The 18,220-nt window shown below is 34.6% G+C and overlaps 1 protein-coding gene across 2 annotated transcripts in view; it reads right to left on the bottom strand.

Annotated features, from left to right (window-relative positions):
- The window catches only part of Rabgap1 (RAB GTPase activating protein 1), a 176,744-nt gene that overhangs the window by 87,526 nt on the left and 70,998 nt on the right, over nucleotides 1-18,220 (bottom strand). For both annotated transcript variants that reach the window (XM_010613494.3, XM_010613493.3), the window contains exons 11-13: nucleotides 9,149-9,323; nucleotides 4,453-4,546; nucleotides 895-1,045 (exon numbers count right to left, since the gene is read on the bottom strand). In XM_010613494.3, the coding sequence (XP_010611796.1) occupies nucleotides 895-1,045; nucleotides 4,453-4,546; nucleotides 9,149-9,323 (420 nt within the window). The remainder of the gene's footprint in view (nucleotides 1-894; nucleotides 1,046-4,452; nucleotides 4,547-9,148; nucleotides 9,324-18,220) is intronic.

The raw sequence follows: 18,220 nt of genomic DNA, 5'->3' as shown, positions 1-18,220 counted from the left end.
TCTAAATAAATGCAAAAAAATTGAAGTCATCCCCTGTTTATTATCAGATCATAGTGCAATCAAACTAGACATCAATAGCACAAGAAACTATAGAAACTTCACAAGCACATGGAAACTGAACAACACTCTCCTAAACAATCAATGGATTACAGAGGAAACTGAAGAGGGCCAGGGATTTAGCTCAGTGGTTCTGCCACCTGCCTCACAAGTGCAAGGTCCCGAGCTCGATCCCCAGTATCCAAAAAAAGAAAAAGAAAGAAAATGAAGAATGTCTCAACTGGAGAAGGGAATACTATAACGATTTTTCATTTTAGAGGAATGAGCTCAAAAGAAATATGGTTTAAGATCACAGAATTATTTTCTTATAATTGTAAAAACCAGAACTAGGCCTTCTACACCAGGAACATATTTCTGTGAAATGTGATAAAAATTAAACAAAACAAAGTTTTTACACATTTCTTAACACAACTGACATGACAAAAATGTAATTATGGTAAAAATGTTGTAGATGCCTAATGGGCTAGAGGTCATCCCTTGCTCTGAAGGAAAACCACTCAAAAAAGAAAACCTTGGCCAGGGATTTAGCTCAGTGGTTCCACCTCCTGCCTCGGAAGCGCAAGGACCAGAGTTCAGTCCCTAGTACAAAGAAAAGAAAGAAAAGAAAGAAAAGAAAGAAAAGAAAGAAAAGAAAGAAAGAAAGAAAGAAAGAAAGAAAACCTTGTGCTTTCTCCTTTGTGCCAGCAGAAGAAAACACATTTGAGCTAGAAGTATTAACAATTCTATTCTTATTGTAAATAAAGAAATTATTTAAAAAAGTACTAGACCTCAAAGAGCCACAATGGTCCTTCCTTACAAATTTCTAAAAGGATAAATGATGAAGCTGAGTAATCTTACCTTTGTGATGAGAATGCGGTACTTTTCCACCAGGTGGTCATTGTTGTGACAACCTGCTAGCAGCTGCCAGACTTCTCCTCTAAGAGCTTCAGGGACACCATTTCGTACTAAGGACAACAGCTGCTTTGGTCTCACACTCAAGTTGAGATGCCTACAAATAAAGCCAAAACCTTGAAATTCATAAAAGGAAGATTCTCTAGAAAAGTTTTTTTTTTCATATAGGGTCTCACATAGTAGCCCAGGTTGGCCCTGAAGTCTGGGCAACCTCTTGCCTCAGACCCTCTCAAGGGCTGGGATTACAGGTGTGTGTCATCATGCCTGGCTAAAAAGTTATTTTTATGAAAAATAAACTGTATGATTTCCAAAGACCTGATAAGGTAACATAATAAGGAAGCAAAGGAAAATGCTACTTACTGTATTAGCCGTAGCCAAGAAAACAAGAGATTGGGTAGAAAAAAGAATAAAAGTCTACATGGATTCTGCAAATTGCTTCCTAAATATCTTTAAATCACTACTTTACTTAATACTCAGTTAAAACAAGACATTTCCATATGTTTTCAGCAGTTTTTATATTTTCCTTCAAGTAACTTCTCTGAATATTGGTGGTGGCCGAAAGTTTTTCTGCTGCAATGCCAACTAAAGTCTCTGTTCATTTACCTCATCTATAAAATGAAGAAAATAAAACTTGTCTTGAAACTTTGGCATAAATCTTCAAAATGTTTTTGCATACAGTGTGTTATGTGATTCTGTAAAAGCCCTCCTGAGGCAGATGTAGCATCTTCAGTTTACAGAGGAGGGCAGTCAGGAATGTCAGTTAAATCATGAAGGTAGTCCTCAAGCCCCAAAGACCGATCAGGGCTTTCTGTGTTGCATCACCTCTGGGTTTTGGTTACACAGCCACCACTACTGAGTCAAAAAAGCAGGATCCTGACAGAAAAGCTCCTGAGGACTCTCAGATCAAAGCAGAAGACAATCACACACACACACACACACACACACACACACACACAAACACACTACACTATCAAATTACAAAAAAGTTCAAGGGTTCTCTTACATTTCCAGAATTCTATGAGAATGAAACATAGTATGTTTAAAAAATGATTAATTCTATAATACTGTACATTAATGTGAAAGCTTTGTGTCTGGATAAAAAAATTATGTACAAATTGGACAGCTGCCAGCAAAAAAAAAAACAACCAGAAATAATCTTATTATTTCAAGGGCTGGTACACTATGGCCTCTGGGTCAAATATGGCCCACCATTTCAATAAACTTTTATTGAAACAAAGCTATATTTAATTGATTAGGTACTGCTCGATGCTTCTGCATTAAATTAGCAGAGTTCAGTACTTGTGGCAAACAATCCTTGGTCCACAAATCCTAAAATATTTACTATTTGGCCCTTCACAGAAAGGAGTTGCTAATGTTAAAATATTATTTTAATAATAAATGTCATTGATAATATTAATTTTATGCACCTCAGCATATTATTTTATCCTAATACCAGCTTTATATCTACCCAGAGTCATATTAAGATGAATTGGAGAATCAGAGCTCAAACATACTAATGCTGCCACAAAAATCTAATGTACACAGTTTAAAAAGCTCACTTCGGAATCAGACTTACTGTGTTAAAAATTCTAGTCCTATTTAGTTTACTAATTAGAATAGCTACACCTATGACTCACTTTCCTTATCTGTAAAAGTATATTTTACTTCATAAGTTTGTTTTAGCTGAAACAGAGCATTACTTAGCACAGTGCCTAGCATTTGGTAAACACATGATTTTTTTTTACTATAACTGCAATTACAATCACAACACATATTGTTTTTAATCTATAATAATTTTGAACAGTAGTAGTTTTACAAACTTCTATCTTCTAAATGAAGAAACAGACTCAAAAGAGTTAGGTGACTTGCCCAAGACTATATATCTTGGAAGCACGAGAGGTATGATTTGAAGCCAGATTTACCAGGCTCTAAAATTTCACACCGCAATGCTTCCATAGAACACATAAGGGGAAAAATAATGATCAAGTGAATAAAGATTATATTATAACTAACAACATAACTAAAACATGCAAAAAGATTTAAACAACCCAAAGAGCAGGAGACAGAAAAAAATTCAATACATTTGAGCAACAAACTTTGACAACAAAACGAATTCTACGCCATTATACACAATGGTAGTGGGTTCATATAATAAAATTATGTAATTCTAGAATCTAAATACTGTAATAGATGATTTAAAATATACCATTATGAAACCAAATCAATTCATTTCTGTTTTAGAGCAAAAACGTTTTTATACAGATGATACTCCTGCCAGCAACAGCCTAAACACTCCAAATTCACTGAACTGAAAATACAATTGGGACAAAGCATCAGTAATTTTGTCTCCTGATTTTTAAAGAAGTATCAAAAATATATGAGAACTATTCCCCTTGGGGTTTTTGCAAAGTTCATGTATTAAAACCACTTGTGTAAAGACAAACCATGCTTTGGTTTGCTCTTTTTTTCCTGTGCATATTTGACATTTCCCAGTGTGGACAGTGTTTTACCAAAAGTGTAAAGCATTGTGAGAGTGCTGGGGCAGATGATGTCCATTTGTAGTCCTATCCCTTGAGGGCATGGACTAATTTTTTTAAATGCTGAGACTGCTTTACTAAGAATAGAGTGTAAGACTTCAACAGTTAAAACATCTGAGAAAAATAAAATGCCAAAGTAATAGGCCCTTAGGGAGCTTGTATGACAACCCTAATAACCAGAATGTCAGGAACAGAGATGTGCTCCTATCACTTTCAAGCTCAGCTTTTTCTCCCTGGCATTCCACCCAGGGAGCAAGGGAAACTATATATAAATGTCTTACCAAGCTGACTCACCAAAGTCATCTCTTGCCTCATTAATAAAAACCTGAAGGTAGTGTACTCTTTGTAGCTAGCCTACAGGGCAGTGCTTCTTAACACTGCTTTCAAGTTATCTGTTGAGCTGATGAGAAACTCCTAAGTTTTATACATTAGTGAGAAATGTAATTGATAGAGTACACTATACTTGTAACCCTGCTATTCCATATACTTACCACAGACAAGGAAAAACATCCTCTAAACTTCCCCAATTATTGTGTATTAACTACTGAGAATTATCTTGACCGGTCAGTGGCTTCTGACCTCTTCAGCATAAAGAACCTCTTTCTTTATTCTGTCCTTGAATTCCATATCTGGATAAGTATTTTTCCAGCTATGAGGATTCATTAAGTTTCTGATATTCTGAGAATTGATTTCATATAGATGCCTACTCTTCTCCTTATAAAATTCTAAAAATGGAAATTCTAGAATGCAAACCTCATATAGGTTTCTATTTTATCAGTTCCAAATTGAATACTACAGTTAGGTAAGATTTTCTACCTATAACATGAGAATGCAGATGAAAAGAACTGTTCTATTATAACTTACTACTTTTTTTTTTTTTTTTTGGCACTGGGGATCAAACTCCGGTCCTTGTGCTTGCAAGGCAGGCACCAGAACCACTGAGCTAAATCCCCAGCCCGTAACTTACCATTTTGACAGCAGTTCTCCCCATGTTTCAAGAATTTTTTCTGCACATTCTTTGGATACATCACCAGATCCACTCAAGAGAGGTTCATCATTATCTTTAACAAACAAAGCACACAAAGAAGGGTAACAGAGGCGGCTATACTAGTCAGAAATGGGAAAGTAAGAGTCATATTTAAAGACTTTATGGGGACCATAAAGTTATAATTTCTCTAATAATTATGTATAAATACAAATAGAAATGTTCCTAGGTGGACTATTTTTGTAACATCTTTAATTCTCTTTTACTTTTCACACACGTCTGTATTATGCCAATTATAAAAAAGAGCCTCATAGTCATAAAATTACAGAACTCAAAATAAGTTCTCTCTCTTAAGCTGCTTTATATATGAAAATATACAGGAGTTTTATTAGTAAGCTTAAATTTCAAATGACCTAAATCTCCAACAAGGGGAAGAGTACAGAATGGTGAAATCATGATACATGTATAGAAAGTAACTGCATGCTAACATTTATGTTTACATAATGATATGGCAAAATATCACAAAAAATTAAAATATGAAGTTAGATCTTCAGTATAATTTCATCTACGATAAAAATAGAGAATGGACTGAAATGAACTATGCCAACATTAATAATTACTGCCTCTGAGCGATGGAGTTATGACTGACATTTTTCTCTGCTCTTTTATGTCTTTATTACTTTCTACATTCTAGAAGATAGCATACATTAATTTATGATAGCACAGGGTGGGGGATTTAGCTCAGTGGTGCTGCCTCCTGCCTTACAAGCTCAAGGTCCCAAGTTCGATCCCCAGTACCAAAATAAATAAATGAAAATTTATGATAGCACAAAAAGATGCAAAATCAAGCATTTAAAACTTAATTAAGAAAAGTAAATTCAAGGAAGAATTTGGAGGTTATAAGACATGAAGGCAATGAAGAAAGTGACACAGAGGGTTGGTGTTTTAACTTGGGAAAAGCAGCATATGCTTAACACATGCAAGGCCCTGGGTTCGATCCCTGGAAGGAGCAGGAGCAGGAGGGGGAGGGGAAGGTAAGGAAGGGGAGGGGAGGGGAGCGGGGGAGAAGGAGGAAAAGTGGGAGTGTGGGGAAGGCAGGAAGGAAGGGAGGGAGGGGAAGAGGAGAAGAAGAGCAGCAGCAACACTAATATAGGCATATGAAGAAATGAAAAACATAAAGAAAGCAGGAAAAAACATGGACTAGGGTATCTACTTAATCCTCTTCCATCAGACATATGAGGGGTTTTCAATTTACTTTTTTTTTTTTTCCTAGATAGCAGATATCGAACTCAGGATTTTATGCTTGCCAGGCAGGGGCAGCACACTGAGCTACATTTCAGGCATTCAACTTTCTACTATAAATAGTATCAGCATAAATACAGTTTCATTGGCATATGCCCAGAAGTGGACTTCTTGAGTGCAAAACAGCATAGTTCTAAAGGATTTTGAAACTTTCTGACAAACTGTCTTCCCGCCAATTGTTACTAATTTATATTTCCATTAACTGGGTCTAAGTGCAATAGTATTTGTTTTCATACATTTCAAGCTAGGTTTTGGTTGGTGGTGTTTTTAAAATTTTTTTTTGCTTCATCTACCTCACCAGTTTGGATATTTAATCCTCACACAACTGAATTATGAATTTGCATCTCAACTAGGAATAATTTATGAAAGCACTAATTTTAAAGGCTCAGATATCTGTGATAGTTACTATTAAACTTGCTTGGATATTATAGCTTGGATATTATCAGTTTTGATAGTGGGATAGGGAAAAAGATGAATTATGAGAGATTTCTGTATATGGAAGAATAAACAACAGAAAAAGGCTCAAAGGCAGTTAATTGCACTGGCTTGCTAGTCTGGTTATATTTTTTAAGCCCTCAAGTAATTTTCTATTCATTCAAATACCAATATTTCACATACAATTCTTTGGGGGGAGATGGCTATAAAAAAATGCAGTACAATTTAAAAAGGATTACAATTTCGTCAAAAAGACTGGAAGACCTATCTTCCAAAGTTCTGTTCTACTGCTGGGGATTTGGCTCAGTGGTTCTGCCAACTGCCTTGCAAGCGCAAGGGCCCGAGTTCAATCCCGATACCAAAAAAGGCGGGGGGCTGGTTTGAGCCAAGCTCAGTGGTGCACGCCTGTCATACCAGGACTCAGGAGGGTGAGGCAAGTGGATCACCGTGAGCTCGAGGACAGCCTGGGCTACATAGTGAGACCCTGTCTCAAAAACAAAAACAAAAACAAAAAACCCCCACAAAGTTCTGTTCTACTATTCCAGATGTTTGAAATCTGTACTTAGAACCCCATCTGCCTAAGGTAAGGGTAGAGGTAGGGAGTGAGGAAACATACTCCATTTTAGAATGCTGGTTTTGAATAGTCCATATTAGTAATTGCTGGTTTTCTGACAAATGACATGTGGCTAAAAAGCCTCTCTAGAAAAATGTAGTCTTTTTCTTTTCTTTTTTCTTTTTTTACAGGAAGCAAACATCACATGACAGGTTCTCCAAGCTTGTAAACGGGACTAGGGAGAATTAGATGATGAACAGGCTGCAATTTCCTTCCATTCCAGTCTTCTCTCTGTCATTAGCTTTTTTACCAAGGAAGTGGATCCTAGGAGGCTAGTCAACCTGTCAATATTTACTGGGCACAGACTGCATACCAGCTATTACAGTACACATTAGGGAAACAAGATGGGGCAAAAATAGACACATCTTTTCCTTTATAGAGCTTATGTTCCACTAATTGCTGATCTTTCCCATGGACTATTACTATTAGACTTTATCTCTCCCTATTTAAGAACCATCAGTAGGTTTCTGAACCTCTTCAAATATTTTTTTAAACATCTCTTCATGCTAGAGATTAGAACTAGATGTCATTACTAAAGCTATCTTTACATTTGAGCCCAAATTTCTCTGTAACTAAGATATTCCTCAAAATCTACAGTACAGACATTTAAGCACTCTCTATTTCATGATGAATAAACTACAGTTTACAGATTTTGGGCTCTTTTGTTTTTATTGCTGAGATTAAGGAAGATAGGTCATGTAAACTTTTCCTATTGTACTATTTTAACCAGTGTTAACCCAGAAAAGAAATGGACAGTCTCTAGACCATCAGCCACACAGCACACAATCTCATACAGTGGAAACAATTTCACCTTCTCACATGTAACATATAACTTAAACTGGCTTCGCAGGAGGCTTTTAAATTGCATCTGTTAATTCAAATGATATGTGTGCTTTTTCACTTCAAAATGCTTTCTGAAAATCACATGCAAGAGATAATGACATACTACAACTCAGAGTGTGGATTTAAATCATGACTTCCCAGTTCTACCCTACTAAAGGTATGAGCTTGGGAAAATTCACTTATTTGAGACTCCACTTATTTGCATGCTATAATATAATGAGGATAATGATAATACTCCTATTTTCAGGGTTATTGTATTATAAGATAAGCAAAGTGTCTGTCTGCATATGCATCTCATAACTGGTGGCCATTAATATTATTAATAAGTGATCCTATGGTGATTCATCACCAGGACAATGGGAGTTATACACAACAATGGAAAAGGACAGCTTGTGAGCTTTAAAAAAGTACAGTTAATCATAGATATGCTTTTCTTTTAAACAAATCTACCATTCCTTCCACAAACACACCTTTGTCAATGTGATTTTTTTTTTTTTGCCAGAAATGTCTAAAGCAGGCCACTTATTCCTACTGAACTTTTCTTGCCTTGAAAGTCCCAGCTCAAACATTCCTCTTTATATCTGACAACATCCCTCACAATGAAAAATGGATTTTCTTCTATGAATTCACAAAACATTTCCTGTGAAGCTCACATAAATACATGCTTCATATGACCTTGTATCATTATCAATCAGCCTTTTTTAAAAATAAACTAGAAAACTGCTCTCAAATGTTCTCTTTTCCTATGCCCCCTCTTTTCAATCCTTACTTCTGTATATTACATTTTAACAGTGACTGACAGATTAATTCAACAGATCCAATAAGCAAGAAAAAAAGAACTGATTATCATTGTGACAACACAGTAACATATCAATATATGTACATCTGTGTAGTTGATGAAAAGTTGTGTATATAGTCACATTTTGGCAAGTGAAACTAACTCTGTAAAACAAAGCTGTTGAGACAGTTAGGTAGAAACTATGTCAAATCTGCTCTAAAAAAATGTGTTCACACATCAAGATAGCAGCACTGACCTGTTTTTAAAAGCACTAATTTATTGAAGCTCATTTTTATACTCAATTTGTTTACAAATATCTTAAAGAAAGTCAAATTTTAATCTTTTTTTTTTTTTTTTTTTGGTACTGGTGATTGAGTCCAGGGCCTTGTAAGGCAGAAGCTCTACCACGGACCTAAATCTTCAGTCTTTTTTATTTTGAGATAAGGTCTCACTAAGTTGCCCAGGCTGGGTTTGAACTTCTGATCCTCTTGCCTCAGTCTCCTGAGTAGCTGGGATCACAGGTGTGTGCCACCACATCCATCTAAATGTAACTGTTTTTTAAATCTCCCACAGCTCAGTGCACAAAATACTCTCTTCTAAGTATGAGTAGGTAAACTCCAAAAGCTATGTCACATTAATTCCTTGATAAAATTTAACAGCACAATCCCCAACCCAAAAATATAAATGAAGCTTGTTCTACAGTTTACCTTCCTCTTCATCATCTTCTGGAGGAGAGGGTATCACTGAACTCTGAGATCCAGACTGTGGGAGACGAACTGAAGGACTGGCTGTAGTTTTCCTCCTCTCTCTTTCTGATTCACTTTCCAAGCACACAACTTCATACAAAGTGTCAGTATTATTTTTTCTCTCCTTCTGCTTTATCTTGGGGATGAAAAATATTATTTATTATTCAATAAAACTGGGTTTTAATCAAGTACTATTTAAAACATTTCATACAGATTGACAATAAATACTGTTTCTTTGAATATCTATACTAGGTATAACCTTTTCTAAACAGAAAAGCATATGTTTAGATTTAAAATCTCTTAGGAAAACAGACCACTTACTGAGTATTATCTCCACTTCTATAATTTTACCTACCATTAAAGTGAATCATCAATTGTCCAACTAGCTGGGATGGGGATATAGCTCAGTGGTGCTTTGCCTGCCTGGCAAGTGCAAGGTCCTAAGTTCAATCCCAGTACCGAGGAAAAAAACTCTTAATTATCCAACTACCAACTTTTAGACAATGTAAACTAGCTGTTCTTCATCTTCCATTACTTTAAGTATCCTTTGAGATTTCTTGTATAACTATACATCAAAAAATTTTAAGCTATGCTAAGACATGAAGTTTATGCTAAAAAAAGCTTTACTTCCACCTTTTTTTTTTTTTTTTTTTTTTTTTCTTTTTTTTTTTTTTTTTTTTTTCCTCTTTTTTTTTTTTTTTTTTTTTAGTCCTTTGCTTAGTTTAGATATATTTATTTTTCAACTGAAAACTACAACACGGGGTGGGGGTAGGGAGAATGAGTGACAAAGAAGATATGAAAACCACATTTTGGTATCTCCAACTGATTTGTATTCTGAGGCAAACATGTCACAGTTTACATTGACTTAAATTATCTGAAATACAGTACAATCTTAGCATGGCCAGATTAGAAGGAGAAGAAAAGTAAAAAGAAACATAGAGCCAGGAGGAAAGATAAGGACTACAGGAAAATATACAAAGAAAACTAGTGGCTAGAGAAACACACACTAAAGTAAAAACAGAAAGAGAGGTTCATAAGCTACAGAAATATCAGCTAGAATAGATTTTCATCATTTCAATGTCCACTTTGATTCCTAAAAAAAATTACTCCAAGGCTAAGAGTAAAATTACTCTAAGGCTAAGAGAGTGGCAATTTGTTGTTTCAGTAACACTCTGAGGCACTTTTAATGCCAGAGTTCATAAACTTTTCAATAAAGTGCCAAGTAGTAAATACCTTACGCTACATGAGCCAGTGGTCTGTTGCAACCACACACCTCTGCCATTAGAATGCAAAAGTAACTACAGATGAATAAACTGAATGAATGTGATCAAGTTCCAATAAAAACTTATTTACAAAACTAACTGCCAGATAAGATTTGACCCACTGACTGTCTCTTGCCAACTGTGGTTTAATATATCTATCTAAGGATTAATTTTCTAGACAACTACACCGTTTTTGACTTAGCTACTTCTTCATAAAGCACTCAGACTCTGTGAGGGTAGATGTTAATCTGTAGGTTTGTGTCCAGGATAAGTGCTTTCTGTCCAATATAAAAGATAAGTCAAAAGTTACATATAGGATATTAACCAGTTTTTATTTTGATCTAACAGTCTTAGATTCTAATACTTTTTTTTTAAGGAAGGACCTTATAAATCCAAGTTCAACTAGTTTTTACCACTTTATGGTCCCCTAACTTAACAACTGAATTAGAAATCACCTACACGTGTTCACTATAAATTTTTAATAATTATTATTCAGAACTATTAAAAATTATACTTTAGATGGGTTTGGTGGTGCAAACCTGTAATCCCAGCACTCCAGAGGATGCAGCAGAACTGCTGTGGAGTTCAAGGTCAGCCTAGGCTGCACAGTGAGATCAAGAGCAGCCTGAACTACATGGCAAGACCTAGTCTCAAAAAATAAAAAGTAAATAAATAAAATAAAAATTATACTATGATGACTGACAGGTTTTGAATATTTCTGGATAAAAATCACTTTGAAATATCACTATCTGAAATAGTTCAACAATTAGCAATAGCTCTTCACATTTCAATAAAGTCCTTCCAGATAACATAAATAAAGTGACCAATGCAATTCACCTAGAAACTCTTCCATGAGTCATAGTGACCAAAGTATTTGCCTTGTCAAGTCAGATGAAGACAGTCAAGAATGGAGCCAAGTGAGGCCTGGGATTTAGCGCAGTGGCTCCCCAGCCTGCCTCTTAAATTCAGAGTCCTGAGTTTGATCCCCAAAAAAAAAAAAAAAAAAAAAAAGGGACCAAGCTTGTAAGTCAAGAGCTCTTAGCTATTAAAAACATATTCACTGGGCCGGGGATTTAGCTCAGTGGTGCCACTGCCTGCCTCACAAGCACAAGGACCCAAGTTCCATCCCAGGCACCTAAATAAATAAATAAATATCATACTCCTAAAAAAAAAATTCATTGTTGAAGCTGAGTAATGCTACACTGGATTCAGACTATTTTTAAATTTCTATGTATGTTTAAATTTTTGATAAGTAAAGTATTTTAGCTGGGCATGATGGTACATGCCTATAATTTCTCAGGAGGTTGAGGCAGGGAGATTTTGAATTTGATGGATTCTGAGCCACATATACAGTGTCTGTGAAAAAAATGTATACATCAGGAAAAGAAAAACTTGGATAAATATTTTAATACTAAATTTATTGAGACATCACAATAGTAATGTAAGTTACCTTTGGCTTCTACAATTACAAAGGGTACTCAAAGTGGTGGCCATCAGTTTCCAGACGTGTATAAGTATGGCAAGCTGAAGTAGTATACATTTTTTTTTTTTTTTGGTTTTTTGAGACAGGGTTTCACTATGTAGTTGAGACTGACCTGGAACTCACTATGTAGTCCAGGTTGGTCTCAAACTTACAGCGATCCTCCTGCCTCAGCCTTCCCAGTGCTGGGATTACAGGCATGCAGCACCATGCCTGGCTCTGTATACATTTTTTTTGCAGACTCTCTTTATATATCTATATATTTATGTGTATACTTATATAGACATAAAGTGAGATATGTAGTAAGCCCATCTCCAAAAACTTACTTATTTATATATAGAGAACTTAAACATGTAACTTTCTAACTTTTGTTAGCTATGATACATATAAATTACATGTATATAAAATTATAATATAAAGCAATCTGATAAGAGACAAGAAGACTTGAAAAAACAAAGACAATCTATACTTCTGGGTGACTTCTAATAAAAATATTGATAATTTTTTTCCAGACCTAGACAAGTTGATGGTAAAGTTTATTTAAAAATTAAACAAGAATATCCAGGCTGGAGTTTAGCTCAGTGGTGTTGCCACCTGCCTCACAAGTACAAGGACCCAAGTTCAATCCCCAGTACAAAAAAAAAAAAAAAAGGAATAACCAGAATGCCAACAAAAATTGAAGTATTTCAAGAAGAAAGGTAGCCTTACCAGATATTAAAACATATTACGTTTATATAAACAAGTGTGATACCAATGCAAGACCAAAAGAACAGAATATAAAGTCCAGAAAGATGTACAAATACACATGAAAATTTGACGTAAGATAATGGTAGCATTTTAATTCACTGAGCAGAAAGTTACGATTTTTAAGGAATGGTGCCAGGACAACTGAATGGCTATTTGAAAATGATTAAGTCAGATCCATAGTTTATAGTAAAGGTCAGAGTCACCAGAATAAAATACAATAAGAGATCTCAGAGTAGTAAAATGAAAGCACATTAATAGAAGAAAAATATTATTTTTAACTTGAAAGTGAAAAAAGCCTTTCTAATTTTGATCCCAAATTCAGATGCTTCAAAAAAACTGGTAAATTGCAGTACATAAAAAGAATCAGCATGGCACACCCAAAAGATTGTCAAGATTCAAATAACAAGTCAAAATGGGAAAAATACATCTCAAGAGTTCATCTCTTGAATATACAAAGAACTTTTAAAAATCAAGAGAAAAATGATCAAAAGACAGAACAGGAAACACACAGAAAATCACCTTTAAACATGAAAAAATGCTTGCCTTAATAAAGGATAAAATCATTTACCATAGCCCCACCTTTCCAGATCCTTAAACTTGACAATATTCTTGACAAGCCAATGAAGAAACAGGTACTGTCGAACTTAGCTAACCCTTATGGTTACTATTTCAATGGAAGGAATTTGGCAAACAAAATCACATACTCATTTACCTTATGTGCCAGGGATTATACTTTTTACAAGAAATTAAGATGCATTTTCATAAAACTAAAACAAAAACTGCACACGGTTTCACACAGCAACATCATTTGAAACAGCACATGACTGTTTTTTCCTATTTTTTCACAGTCCATGTTGCTATCAAGATGACTGAGCATGATTCATCCAAGAAACACCATAGTATGTAGCCAGTGAAGAATGAAGAAATTTCTATGTAATGATATAGAATGTTCTCCAAAATATATTTAGATTAAGGTACAGACAAAATGTATATGTTAATTTCTACTTACAGTTAAATATACAGGAATATTTCACTATCTTCACAAAAAGATAAACCAGACAACACTAACAACTGCTATTTTGGGGGCTGGGGTAAGGAGACAGGAATGGAAGCAATACTTTTAAGTCTATTTTTACATAATTTTAACTTATTTTTAACCATGTAAGTATTTCACATGCTCAAAACACAAATCCAAAAAGAAAAAAAATTACCCAAGCCTCCATACTAAAAAGAAACTGAAAACAAATCTACCTTCCCCTTGCCCTACAGGCTGCCTTTCCATTAGTCAGTTAGGAGCCAACTTTTATTTTTTTTCACAGATCAACTATGGTGGTATTGCAATACTTGTGTTAAAAAATGTTTAGTTTCGTTAAAAATGGCCCCAACAAACGAAAGTTGCGACGGTGACAATTTGGATATGCAAAAAAAAAAAAAAGCCATAAAGTTCTCCCTTTAAGTGAAAAACCAGAAGTTCTCAACTTAAGCGAGCAAATAATGCCAAGGCTGTTAAGATCTATAGTAAAAATGAATCTTCTATTGGTAAAATTGTGAGGAAGAAAAACTAAATTTGTGCTAGTTTTTTATTTGCACCTCCAACTGCAAAAGTTGTAGCCATGGTGTGGGACAGGTGCTTAGCTAAGAAAGGAAAGGATTAAATTTGTGTTTGCATGTACAGGAAAAGCTATAGTGTATATATAAGGTTTAATACTACACACAGTTTCAAGCATCTACTGGGGGTCTTGAACACATCCTCCAGGGATAAAGAGGGACTACTACATTTGGAAGTTATTAAGTATCATCCCAAAGAGTACTTGATAAATTCAAAGAGAAAAACCTTTCTTTGCAAAGAAAAGATGGAGTGGTCATCACCTTAACCAAGTGATCACACTTTCTGTCAGAGACAATCGAACAACCTGACGTCATGCTCCTCCTAATTTAGCAGTGGAAAAGCTCTGGTGCATATGCACTTTTAATGTTTTGTTTCTTTGTTTATCTTGAGAGGTTTAGTGCATGTCAGCATACATATGTGCAAGTACATACATCATACAACACACACATAAACACACCCATAGAAATGAGAATAAGATGACTCAGTGATACTGATTACATGTATGACCTTGGCTACATTACTTAGTCTTCAGATATCAGCTTCTTCATTAATAATGATTTTATAAAAGATTTTGTCTCCTAGAGTTGACAATAAAAATTCTACAGATCTATAGTTCCAAGAAACCTTAGCTGATCTTTTGTTCATCTATGTCATTGTTGAAAAATATAAGCTGGGTGTGGTGCTGTACACCTGTAATCCCAGCACTCAGGAGGATGAGGATCATTGCAAGTTTGAGGCCAGCCTGAGCTACATAGTGAGTTCAAGACCAGGTTGAAATAAAAATAAAAAATAAAAGGAAAAGAGAAAGAAAAAGAAAAAAAATATAGTTCTTAATTTTCTTTCTCTTTCAGTAAATGGTATCTGAAAATTTAAATCCAAGAAAGCAATCTTCACTAATTTAAAAAGTTTCTTCTCTAATATGATGCCATCTTAATATAACAATGCCACAGATGGGAATGTTTCTAGGACTAAAAGAAAGTACTGAGTCACCAGATAATTTTAGCAAAAGGAAAAAGAATCAATTTTTAAACATATGCTTAAGTTTTTTTTCCGCTGTAACTCTTTTCCCAAACTGATGGCAAAAATAGAAGCATTATATATATTTTTAAAATTTGCTTACTAGTATTATTTCTTTTTCAGTATGATGAGAACTGAAAAGGGTTAAAATTTTAAACTGTGCTTAAAAATCTTCTTTCAGGGCTGTGGATTCAGCTCAGTGGTTCTGCTGCCTGCCTCACAAGCATAAGGTCCCAAGTTCAATCCCCGGTAACAAAAAAGATATCTTCTTTCAGAAAGAATGTTGGCTGAAGCTCTTAGAAGTCTTAAATACATATCTTGTTCGTCCCATAAATATATCTTTAGATATCAGTCTCTTTGTCCATAAAATGAAAATACTCCATAAAATGAGAACATTCATTGTGATTCACTGTGAAAGTTACATAAGAGAGAAAAATTGAGTAATTGAGTGACAGTCACAGTAGGACCTCACTTAGTGAAAAATACCACTTCCTAACATTAATGTAAAAATGAGAATAGTTTATTAAGTTACAAGGAGGTAAGATTAATAGTGCTGCAAGTGTTCTAAGTGTAAGTGTCCTAAGACAGTAAAAAGTTTAAATTCTTCACACTTTACCTCTCATTTCCCACTTATTCACCCATCCACATATACACACAAAGACAGACATTCAAATAAGGAGAAAAACAAAAGATTATCATCGGAATTTCTGGCTTTTCTCAGCTCTCACACATATATACTTCTGTTTTTCTGCACAGAATATATTGACAATTTAGATTATACTTAGTTTGTAAGTTTAACAAAAGAGTCTAGAACAGTGTACTGAACTACATTTCAGGTATGTTTGACTAGTTTACTCCAAGTCATTTTTTTTTACCCTATCTAAAAAACTTAGTTAGAAGTGCTAGAATAATACATTAGAATATTTTTAAGCCTTGCATGGAATTTAGATTAACATATTTCCATAAAAAGATAATATCCTAGACTTAATCGACAAAGTAACATTCTTGTAACCTCATGTAGTTTTGAAACCAAGGCTGTGTAACATTAGAACTAAAGGGAAATGGCAAGATCGTGGAGTTTTATTAATGTTCACTAAGCCAGTTAAAAGTGTTTTCACCTACTATTTGTACTGAAAATATTACTTAATTTAATTCTTTTTACTGCCTCTTACTCTGTAAACTTTAAGGGACATTTTTTTTCACTTCCTAAACTTGCAGTGATGCTTATAAATTTGTTTAATTAATGAAGCATTCTCCTCTTAGAGCTGAGCTTCCATCTAAACTAGGGAGGCTGAGGCAGAAGGATTTTGAATTCAAGGACAAGTTGGGCTGCATAGTTGGCTCAAGGCCACCTTGGACTACAGAGAAAATTTTTGTCAGAAAACTAAAAAAATTAGTGCTGATTGGATTTAATTAATTAGTGTTTTTTTTTTTTATTCTTCCTATGTCCCATGGAGGGTTCAGAGTCACTTTTAATTCTAATAATTAAAACATGGAGGGGGCTGGAGATTTGGCTCAGTGGTTCTGCTGCCAGCTTTTCAAGTGCAAGGGCCCAAATTCAATCTGAGGAATTAAAAAAAAGGGAGAATTTACTATGTAATGGGAATTATTCCAAGCACAATGTATAGTTTCTCATTTGATGTCACAACACAAAACAAGAGAAATTCTATTATTAGCAACAATTTACATTTGAGTAAAATGAGACTCAGAGTTGAAGGAACTTTCAGTAAGACATAAAGCTAGACACTGGTAAGATGCATGTACTCTTGATTCCACATTCAAATTGTAGCTGATCAATCTATGCTAAACCTCTGCTCATGCTGAGCTTCAGGTATACTTTCACTTAAAATAATATTAGAAAGAAATCTCTATCTTGCTCTGCTTGTTTCTTTTTTCTACACATACCCAAAAGGGCTAATCCAGACATATTAAAATCTAAATTTTGATTGCTATGGAAAAGTAGATTCAAATAAATCTATATACACTAATTCTGTACAATGGAAAATCAAAGTTGTGTGTAAATAAATTCAATTCAATAAATACTGAAAAGTACTATGTTCTAACTGGTTAGGATAAATCAGTGAACAAAACAGATGAAGAATCTTGCCTTAGAAAAGGATTATATTTTGGAAAACAAATGACAATATAAAAATAAGCAAAATACATGGTTACATGAAAAAGTAAACACTGTTTAAAAACATATATATTATTTAGGAGTACAGGAGATTAGCAGTACTAATGGAATAGGCCAATTGCAATATTAAGTGGAGCAGTAAACAAGTGAGTTAAGAAGTAAATTGAATAGGAAGAAAAGGGCTAAAAGTATAGGGGAAGTGGGAAGGGTAGGGGAAAGGAGGTAAGAGAAAAATATGAGAAAAGGAAAAAATGGAAACAAAGTCTTTGTAAATAGGGGAGAGGGGGAGGGGTGAAGGGAGGGCAAGGGTATGGGGGAAAAAGGAGAACCAAGATTTGTCATATAAAGGTACAAGATCCCAATGATGAATGTAACTGTACTGTATACTTAAAATAAACTCAATTAAAAAAAAAAAAAAGAGAGAGAAGTAAATTGAGGGCTGGGGATTTAGTTTAGTGGTTCCGCTGCCTGTCTTGCAAGCAAAGGCCCCGAGGTCAATCCCCTGTACCAAAAAAAAGAAAAGAGGAAGAGGGAGAAAGAAATTTTTTTACAATGTCATGGGCAGCAGATCTGCTAAGTCACCTTAAAAATCTTGACTTTTAATGAATAATTCAGGGTTAAAAGATTTTGAACAGAAAAATGAAGTAATCTGAAAAGGAGACCAAGATAAACTGGGCACAGAGGCACACATTTGTAATCCCAGGAAGACCATAAATTCAAGCCCAGCCTAGATAACTCAGTAACTTAGTGAGAGCCTGCATTAAAAAAAAAAAAAAAAAAAAAA

Source organism: Fukomys damarensis, unplaced genomic scaffold, assembly GCF_012274545.1.
Source record: "Fukomys damarensis isolate Sample0158 unplaced genomic scaffold, DMR_v1.0_HiC HiC_scaffold_36, whole genome shotgun sequence".
Classification (NCBI taxonomy): Eukaryota; Metazoa; Chordata; class Mammalia; order Rodentia; family Bathyergidae; genus Fukomys; species Fukomys damarensis.
This window is presented reverse-complemented; position numbering and strand designations above follow the sequence as displayed.